Source organism: Meleagris gallopavo, chromosome 20 (genome assembly GCF_905368555.1).
Source record: "Meleagris gallopavo chromosome 20, MGAL_WU_HG_1.1, whole genome shotgun sequence".
In the NCBI taxonomy this organism is placed as follows: Eukaryota; Metazoa; Chordata; class Aves; order Galliformes; family Phasianidae; genus Meleagris; species Meleagris gallopavo.
This window is the reverse complement of record NC_139423.1, coordinates 7,482,454-7,501,398: the sequence shown is the minus strand read 5'-3', so window position 1 is coordinate 7,501,398 and position 18,945 is coordinate 7,482,454. Positions and strand designations below refer to the sequence as shown.

The 18,945-nt window shown below is 45.0% G+C and overlaps 1 protein-coding gene across 2 annotated transcripts in view; it reads right to left on the bottom strand.

The window, feature by feature from the left end:
• Positions 1-18,743, bottom strand: part of PRKCA (protein kinase C alpha) — a 112,914-nt gene extending 94,171 nt beyond the window's left edge. The window contains exons 1-2 of one of the 2 annotated variants that reach the window (XM_085240471.1): positions 18,019-18,743; positions 15,312-15,343 (exon numbers count right to left, since the gene is read on the bottom strand). In XM_085240471.1, the coding sequence (XP_085096597.1) occupies positions 15,312-15,343; positions 18,019-18,191 (205 nt within the window). In that variant the 5' untranslated portion in view covers positions 18,192-18,743. The remainder of the gene's footprint in view (positions 1-15,311; positions 15,344-18,018) is intronic. The other variant, XM_085240472.1, reaches the window with a different exon arrangement.
• Between the last annotated feature and the right edge of the window lie 202 nt (positions 18,744-18,945).

Here is an 18,945-nt window from a genome sequence, read left to right as displayed (position 1 = left end):
CCTCCAGGGTAATTGAATCCAGCCCCATGCTGCTATGAGCAACCACGGCACAATCCTTCCAGAAGGTCATCTTCCAACCAGCGGGTTTCTGGGTCCGACCTTCCTGGGAAGCTCTCCCAGGACAGCTTTCTTCTGACAGTCACAAAAGCTGCAGTTTTCCTCTTAAATGTATTCATGACATACTTCTTTGTCCTCAGATTAACACGAGAGCACTGTCACGAACGATAAAAGCACTTCTGAGATACTGCTGCCACTAGCAGCGCCGTCAGTGAAAAAGAAACAAAGTACAGCATGGTAGAAATACAGAGCATTTCAGTGCTGGAATAACAGACTGCATTTTTATGTACAGCATCGTAACAGCTAATTTCAAATACTGTGGAAAAAAGCTTCACTATTTGTTGACCAACTCCAGCATCTTCCTCAGATGGAATAGCAGGAAACAAGCAGGAGGGGATGAAAAGCGGCAGCACTGTGAGAAAGGGTTATTTTCCTTTTACACCTGAAATTGTGCTGAAAAGCACAAACTTTCATTTGTCATAATTTGAAGGAATTAATTAAAGGAATTTTTAATGGGCAGCTTTTTTGCCTCATTCTTTGTAGAAAGATGGCAGCACCCAGAGGGAAGCCCAGGACATGCTGACGAGACGTAAGGTTTTGCAGCACTGCTGGGAGACACGCAGCTCAGAACAGCCACAGCCACCAGAGCCCTTACACTCATATGAGAGAGCACCACATCCGTCTGCTTGGAAAACCTCCTGTGAAGTTTGTCAGCTACCACTTTGGCCATGCAGGTTCCCACACAGATCGTGGAAAATGCAAAACAGACACATCATGGAAGTGTCACAAACACAGATGCTTTCCCCTCGTATTTAAATGTGTGCTTCTTTAAACACCAAAAGCAGCAGCACTCTTTTTCCTCTGTTTAAAACTTCTTGTATTAAACACTGCTATGGATTTCCACTTAGAATTAACAGTGAAAACTACAAATAAAATAATTAAGTTTTGTAATTTAACAGTGCCTTCTTCTTCTTACATCACACATCTGAAGATATTAATAGAGGCCCTAAAAATAAGCATCACACAGCATGGCCACGAGAGATACCTAATACTCAACAAAATGCAGCTGAGGGGATGAATACCACCACTATTTTTAGCAAGAATAACATTTTCCTGAACTAAGTCCTTCAGAGACGAATTGATTTGATGGGAAAATGAAAAAGCATAAAACAAAGAATGCTTCCACATGAAGTCCTCTGGGATCTCCCTTCCCTCTGTCCCTGCAGGGCAGTTGTGTAGGTGAGCACTATTTTTGCTATACCCCATTTCAGAATTTTCCTACAGTATTTGGGGGAAATACAGAAGTTTCAAGCTGTGTATGACCCTTTTCAATGCAGGGAAATGGGATCAGACAGCCTTTAAGGGTCCCTTCCAGCCCAAACCATCCCATGATTCTATGACTCTTCTAATGTGACTTAAGCTTCATTACACGATGATTTCAAATGAATATTGTTTTAGTCTTAAATGCTACAATTGCACAACAACCTGCAAGTAAACGAGACATGAAAGCTTAAAATAAAGGTGAGAGATGACAGCACCGAAATGCATGGACTGTCTTAACAGTTACATTAGTTCAAGTAGCTGCTTCCTAGGCTTGAACACAGAATTAACAGCTTCAACTTTGGATCATATGATCTAAATAGAGAATATTATATGCAAGTATAGATTGAGTATCATGTAGCAAATCTCCAATATGTTTTGCAGACGAACTGAGTATTAACAGTAATTGGATGGATTGATCTACCTTGCACCTAAACTGATGTGATTAAGATGACAGAACAATAAATCACAGCAGGAACAGACTGCAGGATTTTTTTCCCCAAACAAGATGCTGTTATTAATTAGTAACACAAATAAAAGAAAAACCTATCTGCTTCACTCGCATCAGCGTGCAATCACCGCATGTCTTTCAGTTCCCTAAAATGATTTGAAGCTGTCCTTTTTTGGCAAACACTTCACACATGGTCAGCAGAAAGCAAGCTGTGGTGTACAATTTTATTATCATCACTATTAAACTTGGGAAAACACATCTTTAATTGCCACAGCACTCTTAAAGCAAGCTTGCTTACATGATGACTTACAATACAGTAAGAAGAAAAATTACATGAGAACATGAAGTGCCATTATTATAACCATACATCATGGGAATGTAGTGTCCAGTCGAACTGCTAATGATTTCCAGCAGCCAACACCACTGAAAGGGACAACAGCAATGAAATGAGGTGTCTCAAATCTTCTGTTTAATTTCTGGCTCAGTTTCATAGGAGGAGGGTGGGACCTGTAACACACTGTAACCATGCAGTGCCAGTCCCAAGGAGGGCTCATCTGGTACCAAGATGAGGCTGGCAGAGTCAATACTCACTGGTTAATTATTGCTAAGGAGTAATAAGTAACGTCTGGGGGAGATGCAGTGCTTGTTCCAGATCTTCCTGAGCAAGATATTCAAAGTCTCAGCACTTAAAGCACAAAGCTGCTTCCCTTGGCAGAGGTGTTCTGTGGGGAGAAGTGAGAAGCTCTCCTCACACGCGTGGCTCTGAAGTGTCAGCTCCCAAATGTTCAGAGCACTTTATTTGAATAGGAGAAACAAAGCAGGTTGCAAGTACAATGCTCATTTCTGAGACTGCTACCCAGAGACCACTCTTACAGGAATAAAAGCAAGAAATAACAAACTGTGCTACTTTTCCATTATGAAGGATTTCAGATTTATCCCGCACATGCAGCAACTTATCTGATTTGCTGCCCCTGGAGAATCTCAATGCTTTAAGAACCAAAGTACCCCAAGTGTTTTGGGTAGGCTGAAATGAGAACTGGTGGAAAAGCAAAACATCTGAACCTGAGGATCCTGCCCTGTAGTAATCACATTCTTCTTGATGCAAATAGGATTTAATGAAACTGCACAAAGTAGCTTTCATTTATTGCTAATACTACTGTATCAGAACTGCAAAAGAGCTGCAGCCACACAGAACACTGTAAGAAGTAGGAGGAAATGCTTCACCCGAATTGTGAAAGCGTGGTGAGATAAAACCTGGATTGTTTCACATCCACGCAGAGCAGCATCCCGGGGAAGTTTTCCTTGCTTGGAACACATCCACCCAGAGCTGGACAATTCAAAGTGTGCAAAACCACAGCTGACCTTCAGGGAAGCAGAAAGCAGGTGTCTGCCTGCAGCCCCAAGCCTGCTGCCTGCCTGGTGCTCTCAGGCAGGGTGAGGGGAGCAGCAGCAGCCTCAGGAGCTGCCCTGGGTGCAAAGGTGAAAAGGATGTTCCTGGAGGACAGAAGCAATGCCAGTGTGAGCAGATTATTCTGTACACAAGGAGTTTACAATCGTGTTATACACTGTGCTTTTAATGCATTTCTCTCATTCCATCAGCTTCAAATAAGGAAACATCCCAAAGCTGGGGACAGCATGCTGAATTTGTTGCTATCTGCTACTATAAATAGCTTTTCCTGGCTTTTTAAGACACAGCTGCACCAAGTTTCTACCAGAAAGAGGATGAAAATGGCACTGACATCGATTTGCTGCACTGCTGTCCCACTGCTGTCCTTTCTCTGAAGGCACATCGCTCACACGTCACACCCTTACTGCCTTCTAAGGAAAGAACACCATCTGCAACAAGCTTTTACAACGTTTCTTCTTTCTAAACAGAACCCAGCCTTCAGAAGACGATTCCGTGAGCACGGATTCAGGTTTTCTGCCTTAACCATGACCCAAAAGCAGTGCCAGGCTGTGGGAGAAGGATTCCACACTTCAGAAACGCAGTGCACAACGCTACTTTCACACCCATGGGCCTCAGCCCTTGCACGTGGCCTCCTGCCTGCAGGCCTGTCAGCATCCACAGCAATGTGCAACAACTCTGAGACCCACCCGGAATTCCTGGATAAATCCTGTGAGGGACTGGGACACAGGGAGTGATGCGCTGACTTCTCAACCTAAATACATAAAATCATAGCGAAGAAATCACAATTTAAATTCACACCTGTCAGGCAAGTGATAAAATGACAATGTTGGAGCGGCGACAAGCTCGGCTCTGGCATGGGCAGGGTTGTTGTGGTTTACAGAAATCCATCACAGAACTGAATTAGTGCCAGTGGGATGGATGATCCTAGGGCAGATTACTCCAGTGCCAGCAGCCATTGGGAAAGGGACATGTTATGCACTTGCTCTCATTTAAGCAGAGCTCAATTCCTGCAGCATCCTACGGAAGGCAAAAGAGGTTTCGCAGAGAATACACTTCGCTGTCAGAGAACCAGATGGAAGAAGGAGATAACATCCTCCAGGTAAGAGAAGTGAATTATAAAAATACGTCCTGAGTTAAAGACAAAGAGGAGTGAATCTGCTTCTAGGCAACTGCCTCCTTTCCAGCACGCCTGAAAAGAAGCCAATGGCTCCTGCAGAGCAGCAGAGCGAAGGGCAAGGGCAAACACAGCTTCAGAACTCCACTCTTCAGGACAATGGTTCTAAGAAAAACAAACCCACCTTGGCACAACGCTTTGTGCTCATACATGAAAATGTTGTGGCTTTATTTCATGTCACTTATTCTGACAAAATCTACAACCCGAGCACTGCTAAGTATCACCATGGTACAGATGGAGGAAATATTAGTCTAAGACGTAAATGAGACTTAATGCAATTCCATTTTAATGATTTTGAGAATGCTGAATCAAAGACAGAAATGTAAAGTTTCTGTCTAAAGACAACATTGGGCATCCTTAGCTCACAGTGCACCATAAGCGTGTTATGATCTGCAAGTCCATGGGAAAAGGAAGCCCAAGGATAGGCATGCACAGGGAAGGAGCAGAACTAGGACATTTGAATTGATGTCTGGGGCTGTGAGGATTCCTAGAATCAGAGTCATGGAGGTTGGAAAAGACGTCTCGGATCCCCAAGCCCAACCCCAGCCCACCTCCTATGCCCACCGACCACATATCTCAGTGCCACACCTCTGTGATCCTTGAACACCTCCAGGGATGGGAACTCCCCAGCCTCCCTGGGCAGCCTGTGCCAACGCTTTTCTCAAACAGACAGAAAACATGAGAGCACTGCAGGACTCACTTGGGCAATAGTCAGAGGAACAAGGAGTCAGAGGGCAGCAGGAGGCTCTGAGCAGCACTCACCACGCACCATCACCCAGCACCACTGCACTGAGCCACGTGTCACACCAGTAATGTTCTTCCCATCCTATTGCACAAAAGACTCAGACATATTTCCAACAGATGCATTTTGTACTCCAGTAATTTAGTGATATTTCCTGATGGCTGGTTAACACAAAAGCTGGTTGATCCAAGGACTGCATCTGTTCCCCTGCATCTCACCAGTGGGGCATTTCTAGCTGCTGAAAAAGATACCACAGAAAAACAAATTCATCTCTGATCCTAAGCCTCAGCCTTAAGGGATAAATAATTTGTCCACACAAAAAGAATTAGAATTTAGTAGCCTGTATTTCTAAAATAGCCTGAAACAGGAAAACAAACAAACAAACCCAAAATCCACACAATACACAAACTTCAAAACACATTTTCATATCAGTATATGGGTAACATACAGGAAAAAAATGTACTCCTTGATCACTTTCTCAAGCCAAGATCATTCTCTTTAAGATGAGGGTTAATGGCCTTAAGCTACAGCAGGGAAGGTTCAGGTTGGGTATTAGTGGTGCAGTGGCACAGCTGCCAAAGGAGCTGGGGGGTCACCATCCCCAGAGCTGTGCCAGAACTGTGGCCATGCGGCACTGAGGGACGTGGTCAGTGGGCACGGTGGGATGGGTTGGGGTTGGGGACCTCAGGGATCTTCTGCAACCTGAATGATTCCATGATTCTATGATTTTTCCCATCACCTCTGATTATTACATGCACATAGTAAGATAACCTGCATGGAAGAACTCATACTCCCTGACACTCCAAATTATCTACAGACCAATAAAGCCTTCAGATGCAGCTTATAGTAATTCTCTCCTATGCATGCATAATTAGCACAATTAAAATATCGGTATTTATGTGACAATGTTTTCAAATAACATTAAGAGACTATCTTGCTATAAAATTGAAATTTCACTACCAGCTCAAGCAAATCATTTCCACTTCAGAAAAATACATACAGAAAACTATAGGATAAGCTACACATATCAGCACACCTAGTGTCTCTCTAGGTTACTAAACATGCTGAAACAAGGGCATCTTACTTTATTAAACACTAACACAGAATTCTGCATAATACAAAGCTTCAGTCTTTCAGAGGATCTTGACACTGCAAATAAAACTAAGCATGAAAGCCTATATGGGTAACTGCAAATTAAGGTCAGATCCCCATAGGTGCTCCTTATAGAGAAACGTAACAGATAGATGTACTATTGAGTCAGATTCTGATCCACTCACACAAAGCAGCTTAGAAGATCCAGGCTTTAAAACATTAAGGGGAACATTTATTAGCTCAACAGGAATGCGATCCTGCCCTCTTACAGAGTCTGACTGCAGAATGATACGAATTGGAAGTTCTGGAAATACATCGGTTATGCTACCCGCTGGCCAACCTAGTTTCCATTCTCTGCACTTCACATTTGATGGCTCTAAAATTAAACCCTGCTGATTTTATCACCAATTTCCTCTTCATTTTGCCACATTAGATGTCAAATGATCTGTATGCCTGACACTGCCCTTTTAATTATTACAACAAAAGCTTAATGACACCACGCACACACGCACGCACTCCAACGGCTCAGCGGAACACGGGTGCTGAGAACTAAAAGGTCAATATTTGCATAAACTGCACAAAGGCCAAGAAAGAACAAGTCTTATTAAAAATTAAATTCTATATTAAGTTCAACAATTAGTACTCCTTCTAATGCTCCGTGGATAGCGTTTAGGACTTCATTAAAATTTACTGAGCATATTTATCAATGCTGTCTGCAGCAAACTTGTTTGTAAAGCCCGCCGAAGCCCCTGTACATTAATGATGCATGATGAAGTCTTTTATGCCCTTCATCAATCTTCGGTTACATGTTTACTTAAACAATCGATACTCCAAATCTGTGCTGTGTCCATAAATTCGTGGCCTCGCATCAATGAATTTGTTGATTACATGTCCTCCAGCACCACGTCTCAGATGCTGTCGGCTGTGTTAACCCACCCACGTTTTATGGTGCTGTTGTCAGGACTCAAGAAGCACTGAAGACGACAGCAGCAGCAAAAAGCCGTTGGACTCCCATGTCCCAGTGTGTCCATTACAGAGTCTGGGTTCTTTAACTCCCACAGCAGTGGTTGCAGCAGGCATAGAAAAGCACAGCAGTGCGGACCCCAAGATGAGGCTAAGGCACAAACGGGTAACGGAAGAATACAAAGAGCTTCTGCAGAAACCAGGAAGGGATGCGGTGGTAACCAAGCTTTCCCTTCCCTCCTCCCATTACAGAAATGTCTCTTATCAAGCAATTTACAATGCTCTCACTACGATTTCTACTTTATCAACTATTAATAAAATCTGTACTAGCACAGTGCACAGCAGTGAAGCTCACACACACCTGCTTGGCTCTGTCTCCCCCAGATACGACAGCAATCAGAGCTCCCAGGGATGTTCTGCTCTGCAGACTCTCAGATGCACCCCTGAGCACAACGTACTACAAAGGCAGTTCCGAGCACTAGAGAGCCTGCACGATGTTTGCCAGCATATAGGTGAGATTCAGCTCAGCAGCAACACAGAGAAGTAAATTTGCATGACAGACCACTACTGCTCTGCCCACCGAAATACTTGGAAAAGAATGAAATTTTTTAAAGTTGTCATATTTAGCACAACATTGGTCTCAGCGAGCACATACAGAACTGAAAAGCACTCCTGCACAGGAATTAACTGATGCCTTCTGCTGCGTTTGCATCCACTTGTATTAGCTGAGAAGTTCCATTTTATAAAAATATATCCAACAGATGTAATGTGTAAAAGTCAAAGACAGGAAAGGAAGACATAAAACTGACATACTTGGATTACTCTCAGATTTAACTCATTTAAAGTGTAGGTTAGCAAACAAGTTAGAGCAATCCAAAATCTGACTAATTTTAGGGCACAGCAGAACTTCAATCAACTAATCTGTCATGACGGAGGAACTTGGAATAAAATGATAGACACGCTTTCATATTGAATTCTGTTGCATTAGTCTGATTCTGTATTTATTGTAACATGATATTTTTGTAACGTTTCCGCCCAGTCAAACAAATTTAGGGAATTGTCAGGTTGACTTCTATTAATTTCATACGGTTCTGGAATAGGAGAAAATCAGGATGCCCAGAGCATGTCATCAGTGATCAGGATGCCATCTTCAGACACACACATTCTCTATTGACAGAAGGGGCATACAGCACCTAAAGTACTACTCTACATACTATTCATATAAACTTATAAAAATTGAGCTTCCCGCCAAAAAGCAAGTGAGCAGACTTGGATCACGAGTCCATGTGAAGGCCAACAAAAAACCTTCCTGTGATCAGCAGAATGGGAAATGCACACCTCATACATACATTTCTAAAGTCTAACAGTTTTAATCATTATTAAATCACCTGAAAGTTCAGATCTGAATTTTCAGAGGCACAGGAGTGCTTACGTGAGCTTCCTCTGAAAACAAGGCCCGAGCACACAAGATGCTCACAGTCAATCTGGCTGATGTGCTGGTGAGCAATGAATAGAACAGAAATGTGCCACAGGCAGAAAGCTGGAAGAAGAGAAACAGTTCTTCCAGCTCACCCCAGTATGTGAATAATGCTTTGTTTACTGAAGAACTAAAATAACACATTCCAGGGAAGTTAAAAACACTATTAACTTCAAATGAAAATGAGGAATGAAATATTCGTGCTTTGGAATGAGTTACAATGGGAAGACAAGTTCAACACTCTCCTAAATGAGAATCTCTACCTTTGGTCCACACCTTGCTTTGTGCACTTTTCCCACATCTAATAATAAAGTAAGGAAGGTCAGAATCTGGCCCACTTTGAGCTCCTGCTTAATCTTTGCTGCTAACAGACACCAAATCTGACGTTCATGTGCACTGTTAGTGGTTTTGAAACCCAGGCATTAGGAAGCCCAAAAAAGGATATACAAAAATAATAATTCCAGTAAGGTTCTATACTTACAGACACATATTCTAGACTTCTAACATAGCTCATTTCATGAAAAAAAACATTAATTAATAAAAACAATATCATTTCAAATTTACATGAAGTCAAGAGAAGATACCTTCCAAGCCAACATACAGAATTACACGAGGGACCTCAAAAAGCTTCATGTAAATTGATTTATAATTAAAAGATCAGAATAAGTTAACACTGAAACCCACAGAAAGATGCATATGCATGGGCTGGGTTGCCTGACTTGCAGGGTAACTTATGAGTCACGCTTATGGAAGGCACTATTCATAAGAAGCTGCAGTGGAAAAACTAGCAGGCAATAAGTGACTCCCAGGCACTTCAGATCTCTCTGTACACCAGCAGTGCTGAAATCAGCTACAATTTGAACCTTCAGCAGCTACAAGAATTAAAGGTGCTCAGCGGGCAGTTCCCCTTACCTGGGCTCACTCAACGCCCCTACCAATGACATGGATGAAGGGATGGAGTGCACCCACAGCAAGTTTACTGATGGCACAGAGCTCTTTTTGGTGGTGCCCAGTGACAGGACAAGGGGCAGTGGGCACAAACATGGAGAAAAACTTCTTCACTTTGGGGTTTACAGAACACCAGCACAGACTGCCCACAGGGGCTTTGGAATCTCCTTCTTGGGAGAGATCCAAACCTATTGGGATGCTTTCTTGTGTCACTGCTGCAGGGAGCTGCTTTGGGGAGCTTGGACTGGGGGATCTCCAGAGGTCCCTTCCAACTCCTACATTCCTGCCCTTATACACAATAAAGCCATTCACACAGATTTTATGCTTTCTACTGCAGACTTAAAAGCAGAACTTGAAGTTTTTATTAAATAACATTATTTTTACCCTTCACCCTAAAGAGAAACAATCCACAGAGAGAGAAAAAAAAAAACAACCATAAAACAAATAATTATCTGTGCATCTCAACAGGGAAATCTGTTTTCTTCATCCTTCTGCAACTTTCTTTCCAACATTTCATTAAATTCCGCTCATGGCATAAGCCATTTCAATCCACAGAAATCTTGTATAAAATTAACACCATATGTGGCTGCATATCAGCAGCTGATGTGTAGTATTACAATGAAACACAAGGGAAAATAAAGAACATGCCAAACTTTATCTTCCCCAGGTCTCAAACTGGTTTATCTGTCAGCTCCGAACAAGCTATCACTCCCACATGTTTAATTAGAAGCTGAGGAACTTCACAGAATTGCATCCAGGGCACTGGAACAGTCAGTTTCTCTGAACTGGAACACACTGCTGGGATATCGAAGGGATGCAAGTAAACAACCCAAAATTTAACATGGCAGAAGTGTGGGAAGGGTGAAGATGCTTCTGCCTTTGAAATATAATACAAGAGAACAACAGCAACAATAAAAACACAGAACTGTTGCTGCAAGATAAAATGTAATTAAGCTCTCATTTGGATGAGCACAGTATCATCCAAAAGATGTTCCAGAAAAACAGAAGTATGATGGGGTATTTCTCTATTGCCATGGTCCATGTTGAGCAAATCGTATATTTAATACATTTTGTATTGTACACCTATTTTTACTTGATGTACAGGGCTGGTTGGTATTTTTTTGTGACCAGTATGACTGTAGTAAAGGGGAATCTTTGTGAAAATGAACACGTGCATCTGCCCTCTTCTGACAAAGGTGCCCAATGGTCCTTTTCCTAAAGCAGCGATGCTCAGACAACAGATCCCTTCCCAATGGCAGGACCATAACATATCTACGTTAGCAATTACTGCTCCACCAGGAATGGTTTTGTAGACGAAAATAATGCTAAGAACACCCACACCATTCACATTCATGGCTTTTATGCTGGGTTAGTCACAGCAGAGTCCACTAGCCTAGCACCCTTGAGCACCTGGAGCACACAGACCACAGCCCCGTTAGGCTGAGGGCCGATGCTGAGCACACTGCAGGCTGGAGGAATCACTTGCTCTGTGCACAGACACACACTGTGCTCCCAGTTCTGCTGTTTTAAGCTTTGGGTGTTTGTTTGTTTTTCTTTTTTTCTTTTGCGGTTTTTATTCCGTTTTTGCTTTCTCTGAGGGTTCTATTTTATTTTTTTGGATACCTTCCAGTTATATGCATGAATTATATTAAAAGCCAGCTGCTTTAAGTACATCCATATTAAGTTTCCCCTCTCAGAAGAATTCATGCTGACCTTTAAATTACGTAGACAGACTTGGAGCGACTTCCACGGAATTCATTTCTCTGTCTCAGGCTTATAGAAAAACTATTTAATGTAAACTGTGCCACACGACTAATTAACATCAGGAGCACACAGCAAAACACACAGTTGTTCAAGCTATGGTCTGTAATACCCCATCTTATCCCTGAAATGATAGGGACACAGGAGAAGCAGCTCTGGCAGAGAAGGGAATTTGGTATCTTATCCACCCCGTGGCAATAACATTTCCAAGTAAGGAAGACAGAAAACCTTTTGATGAGAAGTAGTATGGCCATGTAGTTTACTTTATTAACTTGTTGTTGTTGTTACAAAGGAAACAGAATGTAGTGAAGTGAACAAGGAACTATTGGGGAAAGAAAACTATCAGGATAGGAAATTAAGAAGTAAACTTTGATCTATCCTCAGTAAATAATTGTTGTAAATAATTGGGTACAGACCACACTCCAACAGCACTGAGAACTAACAAAAATGACACACAAACCAGGTCTTGAGGCTTCAGATTTTGTTGGTTCAAACATTCAGATTCAGCATTAGAAGTGAGTTTCTGGTTTGACGTCCAAGCATTACGATACTTGCAAGGACAGCAGAAAAGAAGAGAACTCAGCGTTTCACATTCTTATGGAAAAAGTCCCTCTGGATTTCTAGCCAGCCCGGCAGCAGCCACACAAGCAAGTGCCCCTCACCTGGCATGGGCTGTCCCCAAAATCCAACAGTCTGAAAATAAATTGAGAGAATGAAGATGGGAGAAAAAATGGAAGCAGCAATAGTTACACAGATTAAATATCATCTGCTGCTTCAACTAATTCCTCTAATTTTTATTTGCATAAATTAGAAAATACACATGCAACTCCCCCTTAGCTGATTAGGTTCTACTCAGAGTGTAACGACGAATATCAAAAGGAAGACAGAGCCAAAATTTAACTTCAAAGCCTTCTTAATTTCACGTTTGATCTCATTTAAGAAGAGCATTCATCCTGAGGTAGACTCAGAAACGTGTTTTTGTCGGTTCCCTTTCTCACATTCCCCTTCAGTGCTCCAGGTGTGCACTACATGGAAGCTCTCGGCAGCACTGGCAGCTCACAGATCTGCTGGCGGCTTCCAAAAGCCCGGCAAAGCCGTGACTCTCCAACCCAGCCTCACCATCACGTTTTCCCCACCACAGATGCGATCAGCAGAGCAAGAACTCCTGTTTCAGAGTGTTTCAGAGCAGTTTGTGTTTGTATAAGCAGATAGTAAATCACAAATTTCAACAGCCAGCAATGACAGCAAAATGCATCCTAAGAATGGGAGTCAGGGAAAAACATAGCTAAGAGAAAGTCAGCCCAGCTCTTCTGAACTCATCTCCACATCCATATTTCTCAGGGCCCATCTCTGGTAGTTTTCCACTGACAATTCTCAATTCCAAGCTCCCTTTCCTATCATGGCAAAACAATTCTGAATTCTGTGCCCTCTCTCTCAGCACCATTTGATTTCAGTGCACAATTACTATGGACATTTCCTCTTCCCTTTGGTATCAAAGACAGGAGGAATCTGAAACAACTTTGGAAATAGCAAAACCCCCCACCCCCAAAGGTGTCCAATGTCAGCTTTCAGTCTAGCAGGAGCTCTAGCAGCACTCTTAAAAACAGAGCTAGAACAGCTTCTTACAATGGAAACTCTGACAAACCAAGAACTACAGCTACACCCGGAGCTGTCACTGTAACAGTCTTTCCTTTCCCTCGTGTCATATTGAAATTTCCATTATGCCTTCATTTGCCCTTCTTTTCTATAAAGGCAGAAGATTAAAAAACTAGGGTGTTGTTCTTTAATTCTTCACATTCCCAGCGGTTTCTACCATTGCATTTGTCCTTCCAGCTTCAGCTGGTGACTTTTTAAATGAAGCTTCAGAAAGTAGAACACAAGTTGGATTCAGCTGTTTAACCTTATAACTGAGGTTCTATTTTTCAAAATTATCATCCTGAGAGTGAGTGCTCTTCGATTTTGACTACAACTAAATACAGTCAATAAAAATGTCAGCCAGCAAAACAAAACCCACACCAAACCACTGCTTCCAGTAGCTGGGCTCAATAATCCTTCCGAGTCCCTCCCAACTCAGGATATTCCATGATTCTACATTAGTTAAAATACTCCCTGGATTTATCACTGCACCACCAATAACCTCCTACAAACTATCACACAGCTTGGAATTGAAAACAGCAGTATTTCATTCACATTTTGACCGTGTACGAACGCAGACCAGAAACTGCAGAGTCTTACTTGGATAAAGAACACAAGTCAGGTTTGAATATAGTTAGGTTCCTGAAAAGCACCAATTCTGAAGCAATAATAATTAAAAGAAATAATCAGCCTGCTCTATCGCTTTTGTTCCTGCTTGTGCTCATGCATGGCATTTGGAGGCAAGAAGGCACAGGATTAGTTCTCATCAGACAAAACTCTGCCCAGATTGCAGCAGTTGCAATGGTAGAAGGAATTCCAAGCAGAGAAGAACACGTCCTGGAAGTGCAAAGCCACGCTAAATCTGGCAGGAGGAGGGCAAAACATCAGCCTTGTGTGAATTATGAACCCTCAGACCATTTAAATACAGCTCCGATTATTTCCTGCACGCTGATGGAAATCTCTAATGCACATCTAAATAATTCCTTAACCAGAAATGGGATTCAGCTGCAAACACGACCCTCCTATGGCAGAGGATGCATGGCTCTACACAGCACTGCTGTGGTGGGATGAGCAGCAAAGAGATGGAGGATATTCACCGAATTTGGCATTAACATTCAGGAGCTTAGACCTTGTGCACGAGGTCCATGGTAAAACCATGGCTGCATTCTTACCATGCCTGAACAAAGCATGCAATATTTTCCCAGTATGCATCAGTAACGTCTGTCTGCAAGTCTCTACTTGAAGACAGGAAAATAGCTTGCAACATCTTTAAATGGCATCTTGTGTTTGCGTTCGGATACTCTGAGGTTTCATTTCAAGAAGTATCAACTAACATCAACTTTCATAAAAATACCACAGAATCCATCATTTCGCCAGCGAATCAGTAAATGCAGCATTCAGCAAAGTCAAATACGCTCTGAGGCATTAGCAAATAACCATTAAGAGTGCAATGAAAGAAACAGACAGCTAATGAGAACACAAGGTACACCTGCAGGTGGAACGCAGGGAAGGAGGTAGGGAAAGGAGAGGCACAACAAACACATGGCACAGAAAGGACAAATAGCTGGGTGTGGCTGCTTTATGATTAAATGGTCACTAATGATAAGAATTTGGCAATAGCACAGAACACATGAGAACACACTGCTTTGTGCTCTGGGTTTTCCTGCATGTTGTTATCTCCCACTGCAATAGCTTTCAGTTTCTCGAGGTTAGCAGAATTATTAAATTGGTGATTTATTTATTTTAGGTGGCATTATATGTGCCTCTTTTGGGGGGGTGGGGCAGGGGTTTATTGACTATTACTTAACACAGAGAAATGCCACCTATCCTAAAACGTAATGAAACCAAAGGTCCTCCAGACCATACAACGTATGACAATTAAAAGCAGGGACTTTGGGTTATGAAAGGAAGCCATATGACTAAAAAGTGAATCCATTTTCCAAAACGCCCACACAGACAAGAGCTTCTGATGTGAAAAATGGTCTCTGCAAAAGCTAAATTGCACAGATTATTCTCAGGAAAAAGTTCGAAGCTGCGCTCTGCGCAGATCAGATGATATTTCTCTTTCTTAAATCTCCTCACAGCAAACTCCCTTTCCATCATTGCAGTGACTTTGATTGTTCAATGCATGTGATATAAATACCAATTGTTAATTAAGCATATAATTGTCTTCCTTTCAAATGTATGGAGGCAGAGCTGCTCGGGTTTTCCATGCTGACCGCTCCCCGCCGCAGGCACACCTTGCCCACCTTCACACAGCAGCCAGAAAGCATCGAGCCTTACCTTGGCACTGGAATCCTTGTTTCCCAAATCCCCTGCGTGAAAAAAAGAAAATAAAGAACACCTGTCTCAGTATGCTTGGTTATCGCTTTGCTAATCTATAACCACATAAAATTAGTTTCTTGTTCAATTTCTTTAGATTTTACCAGGACAGCAACAGACTTAAAAATACACAACGCAGCACAGCCCACCCATCCCCAGGCAGAGTACAAGTGCTGCCACTGCCTATTTAATTTCAGCTTCTGGCAACTATTTTTTATTTTTGTTATTATTTCACAAGCTATTTTTGATCTTCGATTATCATCATCAGTGATCACTGCATAACATTTCAACTCTTCTAACACCACACCTATACTGAACAGCAATGTAAGACAGCCCGAGCTGCAGAACCCAGAACACAAACACGACTCCATTCCTCAGCCCCATCCCAGGGTGCCTGCAGCGTAGGAAGGAGGCAGATAAAGGGCTCTGTACGGATGAGAAGGCACTGGGTGCACTCTGATGCTCTCCCAGCTCCCTGCTTCATTTCCATAACAAAACACAATCGTGCCCCAATGAATGCAGCCACGCGCTGCAGTGCCATCCTGAACCTCTGATACACCTACAGCAAATCTCCACGCTGTTGCTCTTGCTTATTTGTTTAGCTTTAAACATTCAACATCGCCTTTCCGCAAAAATAAACGTTCTGAGAATCTGACCTATAAACACCTCTCTGCATCTCCACTCTTTGTGGGATGTTTCTCAACTAGAGAGCCGCACGGCCAAGAGCAAACAGCCCGGGCAGGAGGCAGGCAGCTCGAGTTAATGCAGAGTTTCACTGGGAACACTGCAGAAGTGATCTGAAAAAATTATTATTATTATGATTATTTTTAATTTAGAGAAGGGACAAAGCCTCCAGGATGAATTCACATCAGGTGGGGAGGGACTTTGTACAACTTGCAGCATTTTTTCTGTATTTCTACTGAAAAGCATTCTCCCCACTAATGACATATGCAGGCCCAAGCTAAGAAGCCCAGAAGAGATATGCAATTGTGTTCTGACTTGGCAGCGTGTGACCCTATGTAATGTCATTCTGTCACTATTATCGCTTCACAAAAGCAGAAAGCACACAAGTGTACAAATGCGACTGTGGGAAAGCTGAGAACAGGATTAAGAACACAAAATGGGCTTTTTGGTTTTATTTTCTCATCTTTTTGAACAGCCACACGGCAAAGGCCACTGCTCTGCTGCCTACCCCAGGGCACAGCTACTCTTTCTGGGCTGAGCTGAGCGCGTTCAGCAGCGCAGGAAGGCAGCACCACCCCGTGCTCTGCTCAGCGCATTCTAAGGAAGAGGTCTTCAAAATCCATCAGCGCTCAGAAGCAAAGCAGAGAGGTGAATGTTGTCTAAGAAGGTAAGGAAGGCTGCGTTATTTCAGGCTGTGTTATCCAGACGAGTCTAATCTAAGTAGAAAATCTATTTGCTCGGTTCATTGAAGGTCGCTTTTGCCATTCTTTATACCTTGAAGCAGATGTTAATAGCCACGTGTCATTCTGGAAAGAGATGAAGCATTTTTCATGGTGCGTGGCACTTATTCAAGACCTGTCTGTCTTCGTGCAAGGAAATGAAACAAGTTCTAGGGCTGTCACATGCCCATATGCCGAGTGCACTGATCTCAGCAACAAGAGAAGACCAGAGCGGATCCCTGTGCCACCTGTCAGCTGCAGGATATCCTTTCCCTTCAGACCCATCCTGTCACCGTTTGCCTCTCTAACAGCAGCACTGAGCTTTAGTTTAACTGTGGCACTCAGCATCACAGCACTGCTCTTCCACACCTGCCTGTACAATTCAGTCTGCTCTGAATTCATTTTGAAGAGGTTTGTGAAGGTCTCTCACTTTTCCGACAACTAGATTTGCTTCTTTTTCTTTCCAAATAGGATAATAATAAGTCAGCCTGTTTCCTCTGCGCTCTCCTCATTTCTATTCCCCCTCCTCACTCTGCAAATGTATGTTAAGCGTTTGTCCAGCATGCAAAGGGAGGGATGCTCTGCCAGGCAGGCTGTGCTCAGCGCCCAGGTGAGAAGATCCGGGCGCACACCCAGCAAGGAACCGCAGCCCAATTCTCAAAGGGCAGCCGCCCTCACACCCCAGCGGATCCAGCTGCCGCCGGGCGGGCGGGGAAACCTCAGCTCCAGCTCCAGCCCCTACCTATTCTTTTTCCCAGCCCCAGCTCGGGCCGCTGCCGCCCGCAGGACTCTCGGTGCCGCTCAGTATTGCGCTGTCGCCCAGAAGAGGGCACGGCAGGAGGGTTCGGTGCGTGTTTTCCCCAAGAGGCTGAGTAATGAGGGTGTTGGAGGAAGTTTTCCTCCCCTCCCTCTAGCAGGAGCCATTCCCTTGGAGAACTCTCCTCGCAGCAGGGGTGTCACCGGTCTTTCCCAGCCAGAGGAAATAAATTGAGTGCAAAGTTCCAGGCGAGGCCGCACAAGTTGTGTGCCACGGAGCTCAGCGCCCGCGAGCCGGGCCGCAAAGCGCGGCCGGGGGAGGAGATGGGGCCGCGGGGCACCGCGGAGCGGGACGGAGCGGGGAGCGGTGCTCGCCCGGGGGCCGCGGCTCACCTGCCCGGAGCGGCGGCGTCGGGGGAACGGGGGCGGAGGTGGGAACCGGCGGGAGCCGGGGCCGGGGGAGGAGGCGACCGCGGCGGGGAAAGGGGCGGCTCGGGGCCGTCTCTCACCAGATGAAGTCGGTGCAGTGGCTGCAGAAGGTGGGCTGCTTGAAGAAGCGCGCGATGAATTTGTGCTCCTTCACCTCGTGCACGTTCTTCTGTCTCAGGGCCCCTTTGCGAGCAAAGCGCCGCGCGGCGTCCGGGGCCGCGCCGGGCTCGGAGCCCGGGAACACGTCGGCCATGGCTCCCCGCTCTGCCCGCCGGGAGCCGCCCCGACGTCCGCCCCGTCCGGCGGCCGCCGAACCTCTGGCAACGCTGCGGCGGCGGCGGGCGCTGCCTCGCGCTCCCGAGCCTGACGTCGGAGCGGGAGGAGGAGAATCCCAGCCCCGCGTCGCCGCTCCGCCCGCGGGGCAGAGCGAGCCCCCGGCCGCGGCGGGGCGGGGCGGGCCCGGAGCCGCCCCCGGCCTCCCCCGACCTCGGCTCCCCCCGGCCCGCGGGGGCGGCACCTGCTGCGGTCGGGGCCGCGCTCCCCGCTGACACGCAGACACACAGACGCGCAGACACACGCACGACCGCCGTACGCCACGCGGCCCTTCCGCCTCCCGCCCCTCCGCCGCCGACAGAGGAGCCGCGCGGTTCTCCCCGCTCCCCGCCCCGCAGCGCACACGCAGCCGCGCCGCCCGCTGCCCTCCGGCTGCGCGGTACGTGCGGGGGAACGGCGGCCCCGCGGCAGCGTCCGCTGCGTTGGCGTTTCCATCCAGCACCCATCGCTGCGATGGGACGGGCAGGAAGCGGGCAGCCAACTCCTTTCCACTAGTTGGTGTGTGCACACGTGCACAGCCACTTCTATCCCGTTTTCCTGCCTGTGTAACGCTCTGTAAATAACTACTCTGCTCCTGCTCACATCACACAGTGTCAGGACATGGAAACATTGTATGCACCCGGCACAGACATCATTTCCTACAGCGATCCACACAGTAACTCCGTGCAATCAGG